This window comes from Dendrobates tinctorius, unplaced genomic scaffold (assembly GCF_039654945.1).
Source record: "Dendrobates tinctorius isolate UK_male_01 unplaced genomic scaffold, ASM3965494v1 ptg000192l, whole genome shotgun sequence".
Taxonomy (NCBI): domain Eukaryota; kingdom Metazoa; phylum Chordata; class Amphibia; order Anura; family Dendrobatidae; genus Dendrobates; species Dendrobates tinctorius.
The window spans coordinates 7391844-7409548 of record NW_027361859.1 but is presented as its reverse complement, the minus strand read 5'-3'; the positions used below and the strand labels follow the sequence as shown (position 1 = coordinate 7409548).

Sequence of the window (17705 nt, the reverse complement as noted above, 5' to 3'; positions counted from 1 at the left end):
ACTCGGTCGCCCCTGTCATGCATAACAGAGTGTGACGAATCAATAGACAACCCTGGCACAATAGAATCATAGAATCATAGAATCATAGAATCGTAGAGTTGGAAGGGACCTCCTGGGCCATCTGGTCCAACCCCCTGCTCAAAGCAGGATTCGCTAAATCATCCCAGTTAGATGTCTGTCCAGCCTCTGTTTGAAGACTTCCATTGAAGGAGAACTCACCACTTCTCGTGGCAGCCTGTTCCACTCATTGATCACTCTAACTGTCAAAAAGTTTTTTCTAATATCTAATCTGTGTCTCCTCCCATTCAGCTTCATCCCATTGCTTCTAGTCTTTCCTTGTGCAAATGAGAATAAAGTTGATCCTTCTACAATGTGACAGCCCTTTAGATATTTGTAGACAGCTATTAAGTCTCCTCTCAGTCTTCTCTTTTGCAAACTAAACATTCCCAAATCCTGCAACCTTTCCTCATAAGACAGGGTTTGCAGACCGGTCACCATTCTGGTCGCTCTTTTCTGAACTTGCTCCAGTTTGTTGATGTCTTTTTTAAAATGTGGTGCCCAAAATTGGACACAATATTCCAGATGAGGTCTGACCAAAGAGGAGTAGAGGGAAATAATTACTTCACGTGATCTAGACTGTATGCTTCTGTTAATACATCCTAGAATTGCATTTGCCTTTTTTGCTGCTGCATCACACTGTTGACTCATAATCAGTCTGTGATCTATTAGTATACCCAAGTCTTTTTCACATGTGCTGTCACTTAGCCCTATTCCTCCCATTCTATATATGCTTTTTTCATTTTTATTGCCCAGATGTAGTACTTTGCATTTCTCCCTGTTAAAAACCATTATGTTAGTTGCTTCCCACTTCTCCAGTTTATTTAAATCTTTTTGAATCCTCTCTCTCTCTTCTCTAGTATTAGCTATCCCTCCTAGCTTTGTGTCATCAGCAAATTTAATCAGTTTACCCTCAATTCCTTCATCTAAATCGTTGATAAAGATGTTGAACAATACAGGGCCCAGGACAGAGCCCTGTGGTACCCCACTTGAGACATTCTTCCAACTGGATGTGCAGCCATTTACGACCACTCTTTGGGTCCGATCACTAAGCCAGTTATGAATCCACCTAACAGTTGCCTTGTCCATTCCATACTTAGTCATTTTTTCAATAAGGATTGTATGAGAGACTTTGTCAAATGCTTTGCTGAAGTCAAGATATACTATATCTACAGCATTTCCTTGATCCACCCAATCAGTAATACCGTCATAGAAGGAAATTAAATTAGTCTGACATGACTTATTAGTTACAAACCCATGCTGACTCTGTTTAATCACTTCATTCTTATCCAGGTATTGACATACATGTTGTTTAATAATTTGTTCAAAGATCTTTCCTGGTATAGAAGTCAGACTCACCGGCCTATAGTTGCCTGGGTCCACCTTCTTCCCCTTTTTGATCATAATAACACCAATAATAATAATAATAATAATAATAATAATAATAATTAATAACACCACTAAAAAGCTTCGGCAAGCATCCAGAACTGCAGAACGGCGCTGGAAGAAAACACATTCCCAAGACGACTTCACTGCACTCAAACAAGCAACACTTGCTCACCTCTGCTAAACAGGCCTACTTTACATCCCTGGTATCTTCCTTATCCCACAACCCTAAACAGTTGTTCAATACTTTTAACTCCCTCCTACGCCCACCACTACCCCCCTCCAACTTCCCTAATCTCTGCTGAGGACTTCGCCATGCACTTCAAAAACAAGATAGACCAAACACGGCAAGTCTTTATTATTCAACCACCACAACCCCTTTGTATACCAGACCAATATCCAAACCCCATAACCTCCTTATCCAACATCACTGAAGGGGAGCTTGCTCATCTTCTCTCCAAATCACACCTCACCACTTGCGCACTTGACCCCATCCTATCCCACCTCCTCCCCAACCTCGCCACCACTCTTATCCCATCTGTAACCCACCTCTTCAACCTATCACTAACTTCCGGTACCTTGTCTTCTGCTTTCAAACATGCTACAATCACGCCTATCCTCAAAAAGCCAACCCTCGACCCAACCGCTATGTCCAGCTATCACCCAATATCGCTGCTCCCATTCGCTTCCAAACTCCTGGAGCAGCTCGTCCACGCTGAACTTTCCTCCAATCTCTCATCTAACCTGCTATTTGACAATCTACAATCTGGTTTGCGCCCCCATCACTCCACTGAGACAGCCCTGACCAAAATTACTACTGACCTACTTACAGCCAAAGCGAATGGACAATACTCTATACTCCTCCTTCCAGACCTGTCCTCTGCCTTCGACATAGTTGACCACTGCCTCCTAATACAGATCCTCTCTTCCTTTGGCATCAAAGACCTTGCCCTATCCTGGATCTCCTCATACCTCTCCAACCGCACATTCAGCGTCTCCCACTCCCACACTACCTCCTCATCCCACCCTCTCTCTGTTGGAGACCCCAAGGCTCTGTTCTAGGACCCTAACTCTTCTCAATCTATACACTTGGCCTGGGGCAACTAATAAAGTCCCACAGATTCTAGTACCACCTTTATGCCGATGATACCCAGATATACCTCTCTGGCCCAGACGTCACCTCTCTGCTCTCCAAAATCCCGGAGTGTTTATCAGCCGTGTCCTCCTTCTTCTCCTCCCGCTTCCTCAAACTGAATGTGGACAAATCTGAACTGATCATCTTTCCCCCATTTCACAGATCTTCCTTACCTGACCTATCTATAAAAATTGACGACATCACGCTTTCCCCCGTATCGGAGGTCCGCTGCCTCGGAGTAACCCTTGACTCTGCCCTGTCCTTCAAACCACACATCCAAGCTCTCTCCACTTCCTGCCGCCTCCATCTCAAAAATATTTCCAGAATCCGTCCCTTCATCAACCCTCACTCTACTAAAATGCTTGTGCATGCCCTCATCATCTCCCGTCTCGACTACTGCAACATCTCATTTTGTGGCCTCCCTGCTAACACCCTCGCACCTCTCCAGTCCATCCTTAACTCTGCTGCCCGACTAATTCATCTCTCTCCTCGCTACTCCTCCGTTTCTCCCCTCTGGCTCCCACTCCCTCAGCGTATCCAATTCAAATTACTAATACTGACCTACAAGGCCATCTATAACCCATCTCCTCCATATATCTCTGAATTAATCTCCCGATATCTTCCCTCACGTAATCTCCGATCCTCCCAAGACCTCCTTCTCTCCTCCACACTTATTCGCTCCTCACCCAACCGCCTCCAAGACTTCTCCCGAATATCCCCCATCCTCTGGAATTCCTTGCCCCAACACGTCCGGCTATCATCCACACTCGGATCCTTCAGATGGAACCTGAAAACCCACCTCTTCAGGATAGCCTACAGCCTGCAATGATCCCCACTGCCTCCTCACCACTACTGGAGCTACCGCCTCACCATCACTGGAGCTGCTGCAACCCCCCAACCTACTGTCTCCTTCCCCACCATCCTGTAGCATGTAAGCCCGAAAGGGCAGGGTCCTCTCTCCTCTGTATCAGTCTGTCATTGTTAGTTTGTTTACTGTAAGTGATATCTGTAATTTGTATGTATCCCCTTCTCATGTACAGCACCATGGAATCAATGGCGCTATATAAATAAATATTAATAAAAAAAAAAAAGTAAAACTGCTGATCCCTATTAAGGTGACTCAACAATTACAGAACTATATATGCAGCACATATACACAGATATACACTATACATGTACACAGATTATATATACTTTATAAATATAGAAACATAGACTATATATTGTATATATGGTATACAGATATCAAAGAAACAATTTTCGGATTTAAACGTGCGCTGCTAGACAAAACGACTCCTTTCCAGATTGTGTACTTGTATACTTTTATTTTCCCAACGCGTTTCGAAGTCTCAAACTTCTTCCTCAGGGGATGACATGTACAAACAGACAGAGTAGCTCCCAGTTTTATACATACAAATTTCAAATATTGGCGCCAAAGGTCACATGTTACAGGGAAAGAATGTCAAAGGTCATCAGTAACAAAAAAATGTACAAAAAATGTTTAAAACTGTATTGTTTCCACCTTAATAAATTCTCTTAAAATATTTATTTGCAGGTCATAAAAAGAAGAATGAAAAAATTTGAAATGAATATATAAAAGGATAGACCTGTGCTAGAACTATAAAAAAGGGGGGAAGGGAGCAGTAAATCACAGCTCAAACCATCATCCCAAATAGGCAGACGACAGAGAAAAAGAAAAAGAAGAAAATAAGAAAATAATGGATAATGAATTTACATATATATATATTAAAACGATTCTTTTATTCAATATAATAAAAATGTTTTATATAAAAATGTTGTCATAATAAAAATTATTCGAGATAAAAAATTTTTTTGAATAGAAAAAAGTGAAGGATTGATAAAAAACAGTGATATGAGGTGCAAGTAAAAGAAATAGGACATGTTTAAAAGTACTAGATGATAGGGATTTATAAAGAAAGATTTGCCAAGACATCTGTGAAAACTCAATGGCTCACAGAAAAAGAGGACAGTTCACGAGGGAGGGAAGCACCCAGAGAAGACGGATCGCACCCAGGAGGGGGAGAGACCGGAGGAAAACCTGTCCAGACCGCAAGACGGTATAAATTCATCAGAGAAGAAAAGTTTCTTTTAGAACAATAGGGCTGAAAAAAACATTCAAATTATAACCTTCAGCAGGAAATCACACTGACAAAAAGATAGATTAGTCAAATAACATCGGCAGAGGATCGCGCTGACAGAAATAAATCAGTCAGATGGAATTAACAGAAAGTCGCACTGACAAAAACGCAAGCATGATACAAAGTGAATAGAAACAGACATTAATAAAATGTAGATAAACCCCAAATAATCATTCAGAATAAAAAATAACAGTTTGAAAAGTCTTTACAGAAAAACCTCAGTTATTTCGTTTAACCCATTTGGTCTTAAAGTGTTCAGCCTATAGATCCAAAAAATCTCCTTTCTATTCAGTAATCCTATCCTGTCGGGCACATTGTCCGGGATATGTTCGATAGGGCTAATTTTTAGCACATTAGGATTTTTATTATGTACAATCGTACAATGTTTAGAAAGACCATGTTTTAGAAAACCCCTCTTAATATTATGTCTGTGAGAGTTTATTCTTAGATGTAATGGTTGGACTGTTCTACCCACATACTGCTTGCCGCACTCACATTCAATTAAATATATTACAAAATCAGTGGCGCAATTAAGGAAATCTTTGATAGGAAAAACCTCATTAGTGCTGGTAGATTTAAAACATTTATCTCTATGTGTAATACAAGAACAACACAGACAGTTTTTCTTGCCGCATTTATAAATGCCTTTGAAGGGAGATTTGGATATACAAAGAGGTCCATTATTAAAGATATTTTTAGAAACATTTTTTAACCGACTCGGGGCCACTATACTTTTAATAGTGGGTGCCCTTCTAAACGTGACACCAGGGTTATCTGGAAGAAATTTCTGCAAAATAGGGTCATTTAGTAAAATATGCCAGTTGCTCCTTAAAATCCTCCTAATTTCAATATGGTCAGAACAAAATTGAGTAATAAAATTAGTCATAAATTTATTGTTTTCAGGTTTAACTGTCTTGATTCCATTAATGAGGGTTTCTTGGGATAAATTAATACATTTATTAAAAGCATTTTTAAGTAAATTATCCGGATATTTTTTCTCAGAAAACCTACTATGTAATATTTCTGCTTGATCCTTGAATACTTTTATATCAGTACAATTTTTCCTTATTCTTCTGTATTGATTTTGGGGAATATTCCTTAACCAATTTTTAAAATGACCACTACTGAACGGGATGTAACTATTTGTATCAACATTTTTAAAAAAAGTTTTGGTTAAAATACTATTATTCTCAATATAAATACTTATGTCTAAAAAATTAATAGAGTTCTCATCATAGACAGTGGAAAAAGTGAGACCCCAAATATTGTTATTAATATCACAAATAAAATCACCAATGTTATTCTCAGTGTTATCCCATATAAAAAACAAATCGTCTATAAATCTCTTATATAAAATGCAATTATTATGCCATTTGGATTTAAAAATATAAAAGTCTTCAAACACCCCCATAAAAATATTAGCGTAAGTTGGTGCTACTTTTGAGCCCATTGCAGTCCCAAGGCACTGGTGGTACAGAATTCCATTAAAGGTGAAGTAATTATTATTTAATATAAAATCCATGCCTTTTAACAGAAACTTCTTTTGTTCCTTACTTAATCTATTGTCTTGCAGTAAAATCTTGTTAAAACAGGCCAGACCTAAATTGTGTGGGATATTTGAGTATAAAGCAGATACATCCATAGTTACAAATATATAGTGGGGTTTCCATTCAATTTGTTGTAGGTACTGGATTAATTGTGTGGAATCTTTAATAAAACTTTTTAATAAAGGGACATTTGAGACCATTATTCTGTCAATGAAATGTGATAAATTACTGGTTAGTGAATTAATACCGGAAATAATAGGTCTTCCTGGGGGGTTGACTAGACTTTTATGTATCTTCGGTAAATGGTAGAAAAACGGAATTCGTGGGTTCATAATATTCAGAAATTTAAATTCATTTTTATCGAAAATATTGTTATCCTTGCCCTCCAAAATTAATTTATCATAGATTACTTTAGATTTTGTTAAGGTATCAAAAGAAACTCTTCTATAATATTTTTCATCAGACAATATATTACATGCTTCTTTGCAATAATCTTCTCTGTTCTGGATGACAATCCCACCCCCTTTGTCAGCTGAACGGATCACAATATCAGTATTCGTTTTGAGAGATTTTAAAGCAGTTTTTTCATCCTTAGTTAAATTGTTAGTTAAATTGTATTTTTGACCGCAAGAGATTTTAGTAATCTCTTTGAATTTCTTTTGGACAACATCGCTAAAAACTTTTAGATACTGACCCCTATCTTCAACTGGATAAAATTTAGATTTAATTGGAACATCCAAATGAAATTCAGATTTATCACTGGTTTCTTCGTTTGTTTGTGTACAATAATTTATGTTTTTATTCATTTCTCTTATTAAAAAATGTCTTTTTAATGTAAGTTTCCTGATGAATAGCTGAAGATCTAAAAAGAGGTCAAAATCGTTTGTTTTATAGGTAGGGCAGAAATTTAATCCTTTTGAAAGGATTTTGGTTTCATCAGTAGTGAGAACATATGAAGATAAATTGAAAATATTACTCCCAGTAATAAAGGAATTATTTTTGTTTTTGTCCATTAATTTGGATGTCTTTTCCCTTTCTTTTTTTCTGCCCCCTCGGCATCCTCTATAAAGCCTTTTCTTTTTCCAGTTCTTGGTGGAAAATAATTTTCTATCTGTGAATTTTTCAATATTTGTGGTAAAAAAGGGACCGTAGCAGTGTTATTTGTGTTGGAATTATCAATTAAAACCGTGTTATCACTAAGTGTAATAGGAATACTATCCTCAGGGACCACATTCTCCTTGGATAAACTAGTGTCTTCACATATAGAAAGGTCAAGAAGTGAATTAGGAGTGCAATCAGGGAATTCAATAAGTGCAGGTGAAGAAACTTCCACCGGGGTGGGTGTGATGATTTTATCTTGATTGACAATCGGATTAATAGTGTCAATTAAATTTTTATCATTAAAGTGTTTCATTTGTTTTTTAATACTTTCCAAGTGTTTTAGGGCTTCGATTAATGGTGCAGTAGTTTTAGTGCTTATAAGTACTGGAGGTTTTGAAAAAATATTATCTTTATTTTCAGTTATTTGGCCTTAAAAATCAGCAAAGAGGGTTTTTTTAATAATAATTCAGGGGGTACAGAGATTTGTTCCAAATTATCATTAGTTCTCTCAGATATTTTCCCAGCAGCTGTCTTATTCAGAATCTCAGTAGTCGTGATGTTATTGTTATTTGTACTAGATATATTTTCAGTTTTTTTATTCTTATTTCTATAGTCCTCTCTATCTCTCTGTAACTTTTTTGATTTTTTTAAAATGGTTTCGTGTTCAACTTGCATGACATGCGTTATGACATTAGAATTAATCTTCTTATATTCAGGATGTTTCTGAAAAGGAACAAGGTCTTTTGAAAGGTTCATTACTTTAATTGCTGCTAGCTCTGCTAGTTTTGACCTTTTCTTGTATAGTAATAAAATCATTTTATGCATGCAATTGTTTAAATTCTTATCCCAGTCCTGTGTAAATTCCAGATCATTCATAAAGGGTGAGTCAAAAACTAACCTCAGTCCACGAGGACAAATGTTCTCTTCCAGATAAATAGATAAAAAACGAGCATCCAAGCTGTAATGGAGTTCCTCCTTGATAGCTTCTTTAAAACCATAAAAAGTTTTTCGGAATGTCTTTGTTTCATCCTCGACGTGAAGCAGAATTATCATTATGGGAGAGGAATAAACATAAATATTGGAACAGTTCATGGATAAGGAGTCCGGATGTTTTATTGTCCTCTGATTGGGGTCTGGTTCTGTGCTGTGATGCCCCCACAAGGTCTTAGGAGCAAATTCCTTAATTGATGTAAAAAGACAAATCCATGTGACACATTCATTCATGCATTGAGAATGTCAAGGGTTGTCATGAATTTGTACTCACACTCTTCTCTCTGTCTGAGATGTGAAGTTACATTTCAATACCAGTAATTTCATGTCCATGGTGCTGTGATCAGGCATACAAAAATCTTTGGCCACAGGTAGATCCATTCTTTTTTCTCTTATTGTGTGGCGATGAGAATTCATCCTTGTTCTCAGTTTTTGCCCGGTCTCCCCACATACAGACCCCCAGTTGGACATTTAGTACAAATAATTAAGTACACCACATTAGATGTGATGCAGCTGAAAGTACCTGGGATCTTGTAGTCCTGATGTGAGTTGGGGATCATTATCTTGTCTGTGGTCATTATAAATGTACAAGTTATACATTTTTTCTGATTGCAAGGAAAGGTTCTTTATGCTTTATGCCAAGGAGAGTGGGCAGCTTTACCATCTCAGAAAATAAAGAACCTCATCCACAACTACCACAAAAGACTTCAAGGTGTTATTGATGTTAGAGGGGGGAATACACTATATTAAGAAATGGGGTATGTGAACTTTTGATCAGGGTCATTAGAATATTTTGGGTTGTCATTATGATTTAAAAAGAGAAAACACAGTAGTTTGACAATAAATGGCTTAACCCAACCACTAACTATGAGTGGAGGTAAAATTTTGGTGTTATCATTCATATTCTCTGAAAAAGGCCAAGAAAGCAAAGATTCTGCCAGAGGATGTAAACTTTTGAGCACAACTGTATATATACACACACAACTCAGATATACACCATCATACTATATAATGTATATATGTACACCTACTATATACACATATACAGATACACACACTGTATATGTGGCGCCCCTGAGGAATCAGTTGCCACAGAGGTACTGCACCTCCTCCTGAGGTGTGGAACCCCACCATCCAGGTAAGTTGGAGGCTCCTGACCACGCTCCAACACTTGCATCCCACACAACACAGTAGTTCAGCAAAACCACATTGCGGCTCCCTGCTTGGAGTGTAGCAGAGCACCTTTGGTGGCTCCCTGCTTGGAACACGAAACGTGCTGGGAGGCGGCTGGAGTTAGAAACGGGAAGAGCGGGAAGATTTTGGATTTCAGAGAGTCAGTCAGTCAGTGACTCAGGAGTTCAGTTCAGGAGAGTGAGGAGAGAAGATCCCTGGGAGAGGGATGGAGGAAGGAGGTGCTGCAGCAGATCTCAGTGACTTGGGTCTGCTGGCACGGGAAAGGAAAGGAGAAAGACATTGAACAGAAACCTGATCTTCCATAAGGAGGAGAGACTAGTACAGAACGTAGGAGTAAAAGGGAACAGAGGACGTGGGTTAGGAGAGAACCCTGCCTAGAAGTTCTAAGCGCAAGGCCGGGGCCCGGTCCCCGAGGTTGTATGGATACTAATGCTCCTACAGCAGACACCGGTGGAGTAGTGAGCTGTAAATGCACTACTCCCATCTAAGACTTGGGGGCACAACAGCAACTTGGATAGTGAGTCGGGACTCAGGAGTAAGGAGTCCCCGAAGCAGGCTACAGCTGTGTGCCGTACAAGTAGAGTTCATAGGAACATCTGTCAGGAGGAAGTCCAGTGTAACTCAGTACTAGTAGTACTTCACACCAAAGGTGCTATAAGAGGAGACGTTCAGAAAGGCACATGTTGGCGGAGTGTTGGAAGGGAGCATTCCATCTGGCCTGGAGGTTGACTGAGTCCCTGACCCGGAGGACACAGCACAGAGGCAGGCACCTGTGTGTACTACAGACTGTGAGTAAAGCTTTGGAACGACATACACTGGTGTCCTCCAATCATTCCTGCGCTAACACACCCTGTACCACTACAGCAGGGTACCAGCTTCTACACCGCCTGTGCCTCTCCTCTACCCCTACATCCACACTGCCCTGGGACTACAGCTCAACCTGTGGGGAGCTTCACCATCTTGGCTGCACCACACCACCAGTCCCAGGGGATCTGCATGCAGCGTCGGCTTAACATCTCAATTGCCAAATACCACAGGTGGCGTCACAAACTATTCATTTAATCCTCTACATTCCACCATTCAAACTTCCCCCATTAATTGGGTGCCCAGGGCCACGGACCTGGTCAACGCTGCTGTGACACATCCCGCTGACACCGGTCCGGTATCGAGTACCCCAAACTTGGCATCACAAACAGGATGACGAGACCCGATGCCATCGGGTTCTGTGTGCCTAAGACTTAAAGTTTTTGAAAATGTGCAGAAGACCCAGTTTAATAGACTGTAAAATGAACACTAAAAATGGCCGATGGCGTGGTGAAGAAGGGCGGGATAGCATGGGAGGTCCTAAGAAAAGACCGTGAACTGTCCTGGGCCTCCCCTGCCTGAATTACTATGCAACGGCGACATGGCCCACCCCCCGAGGGGTTCGTGTACTGGCTTGGTATGGAGCTGGAAGAAGACGCCGCCCCAAGAAGGAGGAGCAGAAGCCAGTGGCAGGAAAAGAGCCCAGGCGGGAAGAAGAATGCGAGAACGCCATGATGGAAAGGGAAAAGAAGTCAGAAGAACGGGGGGAGGAGAAGCCACTCACCCCCAGGCTGCCCCTGCGGAGGATACGACCGCTGAGACACCCTCTGCAACGCCCGCCACTACCTCAAAGCAGATATTGCCATTGGATGAGCCCCGTACGGAGGAGGTATATGAGGGTTCCGGAGCAGAATGGAGAGCCGGGACCGCGTCCCCATCTGGACCGGGCGCGGTTGCACAGGCCTCCACCGATGGCTCTGGCAGCAAGCGGCCTTGACCCCGCCCGAATCCAGCTGCGATCTGACCCATTGGCAACTCCGGGAGTTGCGGCTGCCACCGTCCACTACCAGGTACTGGGACTGAAGCCTCACCTGGGAGCGCAAGGTATGATTACCGCCCCCGCCATGAACCTAGCCTTAGGAGCGGAACCAAGGAATAGGAATGGCCCAATTGACCTCCGCCGGCGACCCCAGACTGCTGTGCCGCTATCTGAGGTCCTGATGGACTCAGAAGAATCGGACTCCGAGGTACCAGCGTCAATGCCGGCTGAGTCGCCGACAGCAGCCGAAGTGCCACCGGTGGTAGCGGACTTGCCGTGCCCATAGGAAGTTGACATTTCCATGGCCCTTTCAATTACCCCGACCAGTCCCTATCTCATCCTTTGGGAGGCAGAGTACATGCAATTGGCAAGCAACCAGCGACAGGATGAAGACACCCAAAGTATCTCCCCTGGAAGCAATTCCAGTAACCAGTTTCCAGAAATTCCAGAAGGAGACCACCACTAGCAATCTTAACCAAAAATAACTCTCGTTACCCAGGAGGGTATTTGCACCGTTGTGCCTTTTGTTTACTATTTGTGATCATCATGGTTTAGCTTTGCTTTTCCAGTGTTGCCCAGTTATATTGGCAGCTTTCACATTGAACTGCAGAGATCATGAACGCTGAATGGTCCAGAACTGTCATTGTACATAGTTTGCACCTCTTTAGGTGCCCTCTCTTGGTTTTACATAGACACTTTGCGAAGATAACGTCTACCTCATTTGGAGCTTGACTCCAATCAAAGGACACTGCAAGAGATCCCGGCTGGGAGCGGTGTCCAGCACTTACAAGAATTATTGAGAGTTTTAATGTGAAGTATTTGATAATGTGTCTTATGATAGCTTTCATATAAGATGTAGGACTGTTTTAATAAAGAGATGAGAGATTTGAATAAAGAATGAAGATTTGGAAAATGTAGGTGATGAACCAGGTATCAGCGGTTATCACTTTAAGCTAATGACAGAAAGGTAGAAAAAGTGAAAAAGGAAAGATGATGAAGAAATAGGTTGATGATGAAACTTGCACTTTTGAATTAAGACTTTAGATAGTTAACTAAGAATTGTTTGCAACGTTCAAGAATGAGTGCCTCTCATATTGAGAAGATTAGATAAGAAATGTTTATTCAGCATTACAAAATTTTGTATGTTCCTGTACTGTCAACTTTGTTTACCTTGCAGCCCGTGGATGTGCTGTTTTTAACGGGGGGAGTGTGGCGCCCCTGAGGATTCAGTTGCCACAGAGGTACTGCACCTCCTCCTGTGGTGTGGAACCCCACCATCCAGGTAAGTTGGAGGCTCCTGACCACGCTCCAACACTTGCATCCCACACAACACAGTAGTTTAGCAAAGCCACATTGCAGCTCCCTGCTTGGAGTGTAGCAGAGCACCTTTGGTGGCTCCCTGCTTGGAACACGAAACATGCTGGGATGTGGCTGGAGTTAGAATACATAAAAGAGCGGGAAGGTTTAGGATTTCAGAGAGTCAGTCAGTCAGTCAGTGACTCAGGAGTTCAGTTCAGGAGAGTGAGGAGAGAAGATCCCTGGGAGAGGGATGGAGGAAGGAGGTGCTGCAGCAGATCTCAGTGACTTGGGTCTGCTGGCACGGGAAAGGAAAGAAGGAGAAATACAATGAACAGAAACCTGATCTTCCATAAGAAGGAGAGACTAGTACGGAACGTAGGAGTAAAAGGGAACAGAGGACGTGGGTTAGGAGAGAACCCTGCCTAGAAGTTCTAAACGCAAGGCCGGTCCCCGGTCCCCGAGGTTGTATGGATACTAATGGTCCTACAGCAGACACCGGTGGAGTAGTGAGCTGTAAGTGCACTACTCCCATCTAAGACTTGGGGGCACAACAGCAACTTGGATAGTGAGTCGGGACTCAGGAGTAAGGAGTCCCCGAAGCAGGTTACAGCTGTCTGCCATACAAGTAGAGTTCATAGGAACATCTGTCAGGAGGAACTCCAGTGTAACTCAGTACTAGGAGTACTTCACACCAAGGTGCTATAAGAGGAGACGTTCAGAAAGGCACATGTTGGCGGAGTGTTGGAAGGGAGCATTCCATCTGGCCTGGAGGTTGACTGAGTCCCTTACCCGGAGGACACAGCATGGAGGCAGGCACCTGTGTGTACTACAGACTGTGAGTAAAGCTTTGGAACTACATGCCCTGGTGTCCTCCAATCATTCCTGCGCTAACACACCCTGTACCACTACATCGGGGTACCAGCTTCTACACCACCTGTGCCTCTCCTCTACACCTACATCTACACTGACCTGGGGCTACATCTCCACCTGTGGGGAGCTTCACCATCTTGGCTGCCCAACACCACCAGTCCTAGAGGATCTGCATGCAGCGTCGGCTTAACATCTCAATTGCCGAACACCACAGGTGGCGTCACGAACTATTCATTTAATCCACTACATTCCACCATTCAAACTTCCCCCATTAATTGAGCGCCCAGGGTCACGGACCGGGTCACCGCTGCTGTGACACTTCCCGCTGACACCGGCCCGGTACCGAGTACCCCACAGCCCTGGGAGGGCGACCCATATGCTGCATATGTACACACAGATATGGGTCGCCTTTCCAGGGCCGTGGGGTACTCGGAACCAGGCAGGTGTCGGCGGGGTGTGTCACAGCAGCGGTGACCCGGTCTGTGGCCCTGGGCGCCCAATTAATGGGGGAAGTGTAATGGTTTTGAATGAATAGTTCGTGACGCCACCCGTGGTGTTCGGCAAGTGAGATGTTAGGCCGACGCTGCATGCAGATCCTCTGGGGCTGGTGGTGTGTTGCAGCCAAGATGGTGAAGCTTCCAACAGGTGGAGCTGTAGCCCCAGGGCAGTGTACATGTAGTGACACTCAGATGGTGTAGTGTCTGGCGCAGGGAATGCAGCAGGGCCAGGCAGGCGGACGCAGGAAGGAATGGAGGACACCAGGGCATGTTGTTCCAACGCTTTACTCACAGTCTGTAGTGCCCGCTTCCGTACCATGTCCTCCAGGTCAGGGACTCAGTCAACCTCCAGGCAAGATAGGACTCTCCCTTCCAACACTCCACCAACATGTGCCTTTCTGAATGTCTCCTCTATAGCGCCTTTAAGTGTGAAGATCTCCTAGTACTGAGTTACACTGGAGTTCCTCCTGACGGATGTTCCCAAGAACTCTACTTGTACGGCAGACAGCTGTAGCCTGCTTCGGGGACTCCCTACTCCTGAGTCCCGGCTCACTATCCAAGTTGCTGTTGCGCCCCAAGTCTTAGATGGGAGTAGTGCATTTATAGCCTACTACTCCACCGGTGTCTGCTGCAGAACCATACGTGTCCATGCAACCTCGGGGACCGGGCCCCAGCCTTGCGCTTAGAACTTCTAGGCAGGGTTCTTTCTCTAACCCACATCCTCTCTGTTCTCTTTACACCTTCGTTCCGTACTAATCTCTCTCTCTTATGGAAGTTCAGGTTTCAGTTCAATGTCTTTCTCCTTCTTTGCTTTCCCGTGCCAGCTGGCTCAGGTCACTGAGGCAGCTGCAGCACTCCTTCCTCCATCCCTTCTTCCAGGGATCCCCCACTCCTCTCCGAGTGGCTTCCTTACTCTCTGACTTCCTGTCAGACTGATCTGACTCTGACTGACCTGTAATCCTAAACCTTCCCGCTCTTGTATGTATTCTCAACTCCACCCACCTCCCAGCACGTTTAGTGTTCCAAGCAGAGGGTAGCAGAGCAAGGAGCCGCAATGTGGTTTTGCTGAACTACTCTGTTGTGTGGGATGTGAGTGTTGGAGCGTGGTCAGGAGTTCTCACCTTACCTGGATGTTGGGGCACTACACCTTAGGAGAAGGTGCAGTACCTCTGTGGCGACTGAGCCTCAGGAGCGCCACAGATACACATATATATGTATACTTACCAGGTCCTGTTGATTCAGTTGTGCAGATCCCAGGACAGTGGTTTAGGAGCAGCTATGATGAGTAGGAGGGGACACAGACATGGACAGGACTCCAGGTATCTCCCTGACCCCCGAGTCTAAACTGTGCTGTGCTGTGAGACGGCCCCTCACTCTCAAATTCTAACCTGACACTGCCGGCTAATAAAGTTTCTCTTTAGCAGCAGGCACAAGCTTAAGCCAGCAGCCAACTCCTACCTCCTGTCATCCGCTGCTGCTTTGCTGGTGCAGGGCAAGCCCTGACTAACAGGCCCCATAGCAGCGGCGTGGTGTGCTGCTCTTAGCGACACACCACTGGCTTGGGGTCTCTGAGGCAGCAGGGGCCTTAGGCAGCTGCAGACCCTGCATACCAGCAGATGTCAGTGCATGAGCCCACCGGAGAATCCTCCGGTGGTCCAGTCTGACCCTGCACATGTCTGGTATCTGCATTTTCATAATGACCTGGAAAATCATAATGGCAGGTCAGGTTTAGCATTTGGTGAACATGGTAAAAAAATTTAAAAAAATAGTGGAATTGCACTTTTTTTGCAATTTCGCTGTAGTTTGATTTTTTTCCCCCAATTTTACAGTACATTATAAGGCAAAACCAATGGTGTCAATCAAATGTACAACTCGTCCTTCAAAAAACAAGGCCTACACGGCCATATTGACAGAAAAATAACAAAGTTATGGCTCTGGGAAGCAGGGGAGCAAAAGAAACAGAAACTTAAAAATGGAATATCCCAAGGTGGTGAAGGGGTTAATTGATGTGATCTGCAGAAACTACTGGGTAACTTTATTAATATGGTGGAATTACAATTTGTTTTTCACCATTTCACTTCACTTGGGATTATTTTTTCACCCACTTTTCAGCACATTATGTGGTAACATGGAGGGAGACTTTCATAATTACATTTCATCCTGCAAAAATCCGTCCATGGGAAAATAATTTGTATTTATGATTTTTGGAACGGAAAAATGAAAGAAATTAAAAAAATGTCTCCAAGGGGTTAAAAGGTGTCACGTAGAGGAGATCCCAGGAACATACATTACACATCAGTAGGGCGAGTGTCTCCTGCATCTCCTCGCTCTCCACACAGGTCATTAGGATGGTCACCTAAGGCTCTTTCTAGCCTGGAGGGGATGGATCTGAGGAAACCGTGTTGGAAATCCGCTGTCAGAAACACATAAATGATTGGATTCAGGCAACTGTTCAGACAAGCCAGGCTGGTAGTGATAGTGTGTACAGTATATAATGCTATGAAATACGAATAATAGGATGTTATGTAATCTTCATAATACCAGAATATTAGTAGCCAGATGTAATATGGAAACCAGCAGATGAAGAAACACGATATAACAGCGGTGATGATCCTGGAGGATCTCTGAGATCTCTGGGATCTCTTACTTTTTCTAAGTTTGTAGAAAATGGTCACGTAAGAGGTGACGATGATGAGAAACGGGATCACACACATTATAACCAATCTGACCCACTGCATGGTCTGAAGTAACTCTGGGTTATAACGAAATGTGTAATGATAATATAGACACCATTCCAATAGATAACCTACATGGTATCTATACACGTAATACAGTGCACCGACCACAGTGAAGCTCAGCCCCCAGATGATCGCTGCACTGATTCTCACCAGGTTACGAGATCTATGAACTTTGGCCCAGAATGGCCACATGACGGACACCCAGCGGTCAATACTCATGGCCGTCAGGAGGAGAACACTGGCGCTCATGTTCACATTAAACAGAAAGATGTTCACTGTGCAACGTGCACTATCTACAAATCCTGCAGCCCACTCAGTAATTCTCAGGGGGAGAGATGCGCAGCACAGGAAGTCCGCGATGGCCAGGTGGAGGAACCACACGGCACTGATTGTGTTCTTCATCCTGAATCCGGCAATCCAGATGACTAATCCATTACCGATAATCCCGAGAGCAAAAACAATGCTGAATAATGTAATGGACGTCTTCTGCATAATGTTTTCATAATAATAATCAGGATGCATCTCATATTCGCCAGGTGACCTGAGAAGACAGAATAGGTCAGACATTAGGGGAATGAAGAATTTATAGTTTCATTAGTTTATCCCTTGTACATGGAGGACAGGGGCTGACATCACAGTGGGATGACAATGTGGAGCTAGAGGTCAGACCACCATATTCCCCCATTGTATAACAGGAGGTCACAGGACTCATTGTTCCTTATCACTTTATTTAACCATAAACACCTAAGAACCTTTTACAATTCCTGTGATAAAATATAGGAAGGGTAATAAGACTAATCTGCAGTACATATTGCCGTACATCCAGACACCTCCCAACTTTTGAAGAATAAAAAGAAATATGGATCATGTGTAGCGCTCAGCGGCACAT

At 43.2% G+C, this 17705-nt stretch overlaps 1 protein-coding gene across 1 annotated transcript; it reads right to left on the bottom strand.

Annotated features, from left to right (window-relative positions):
* Positions 1-16347: 16347 nt before the first annotated feature.
* On the bottom strand, positions 16348-17308 carry LOC141055820 (C3a anaphylatoxin chemotactic receptor-like). The gene has a single exon (XM_073552534.1). The coding sequence runs from the start codon at positions 17306-17308 to the stop codon at positions 16367-16369; it is 942 nt and encodes a 313-aa protein (XP_073408635.1). The 3' UTR covers positions 16348-16366.
* Between the last annotated feature and the right edge of the window lie 397 nt (positions 17309-17705).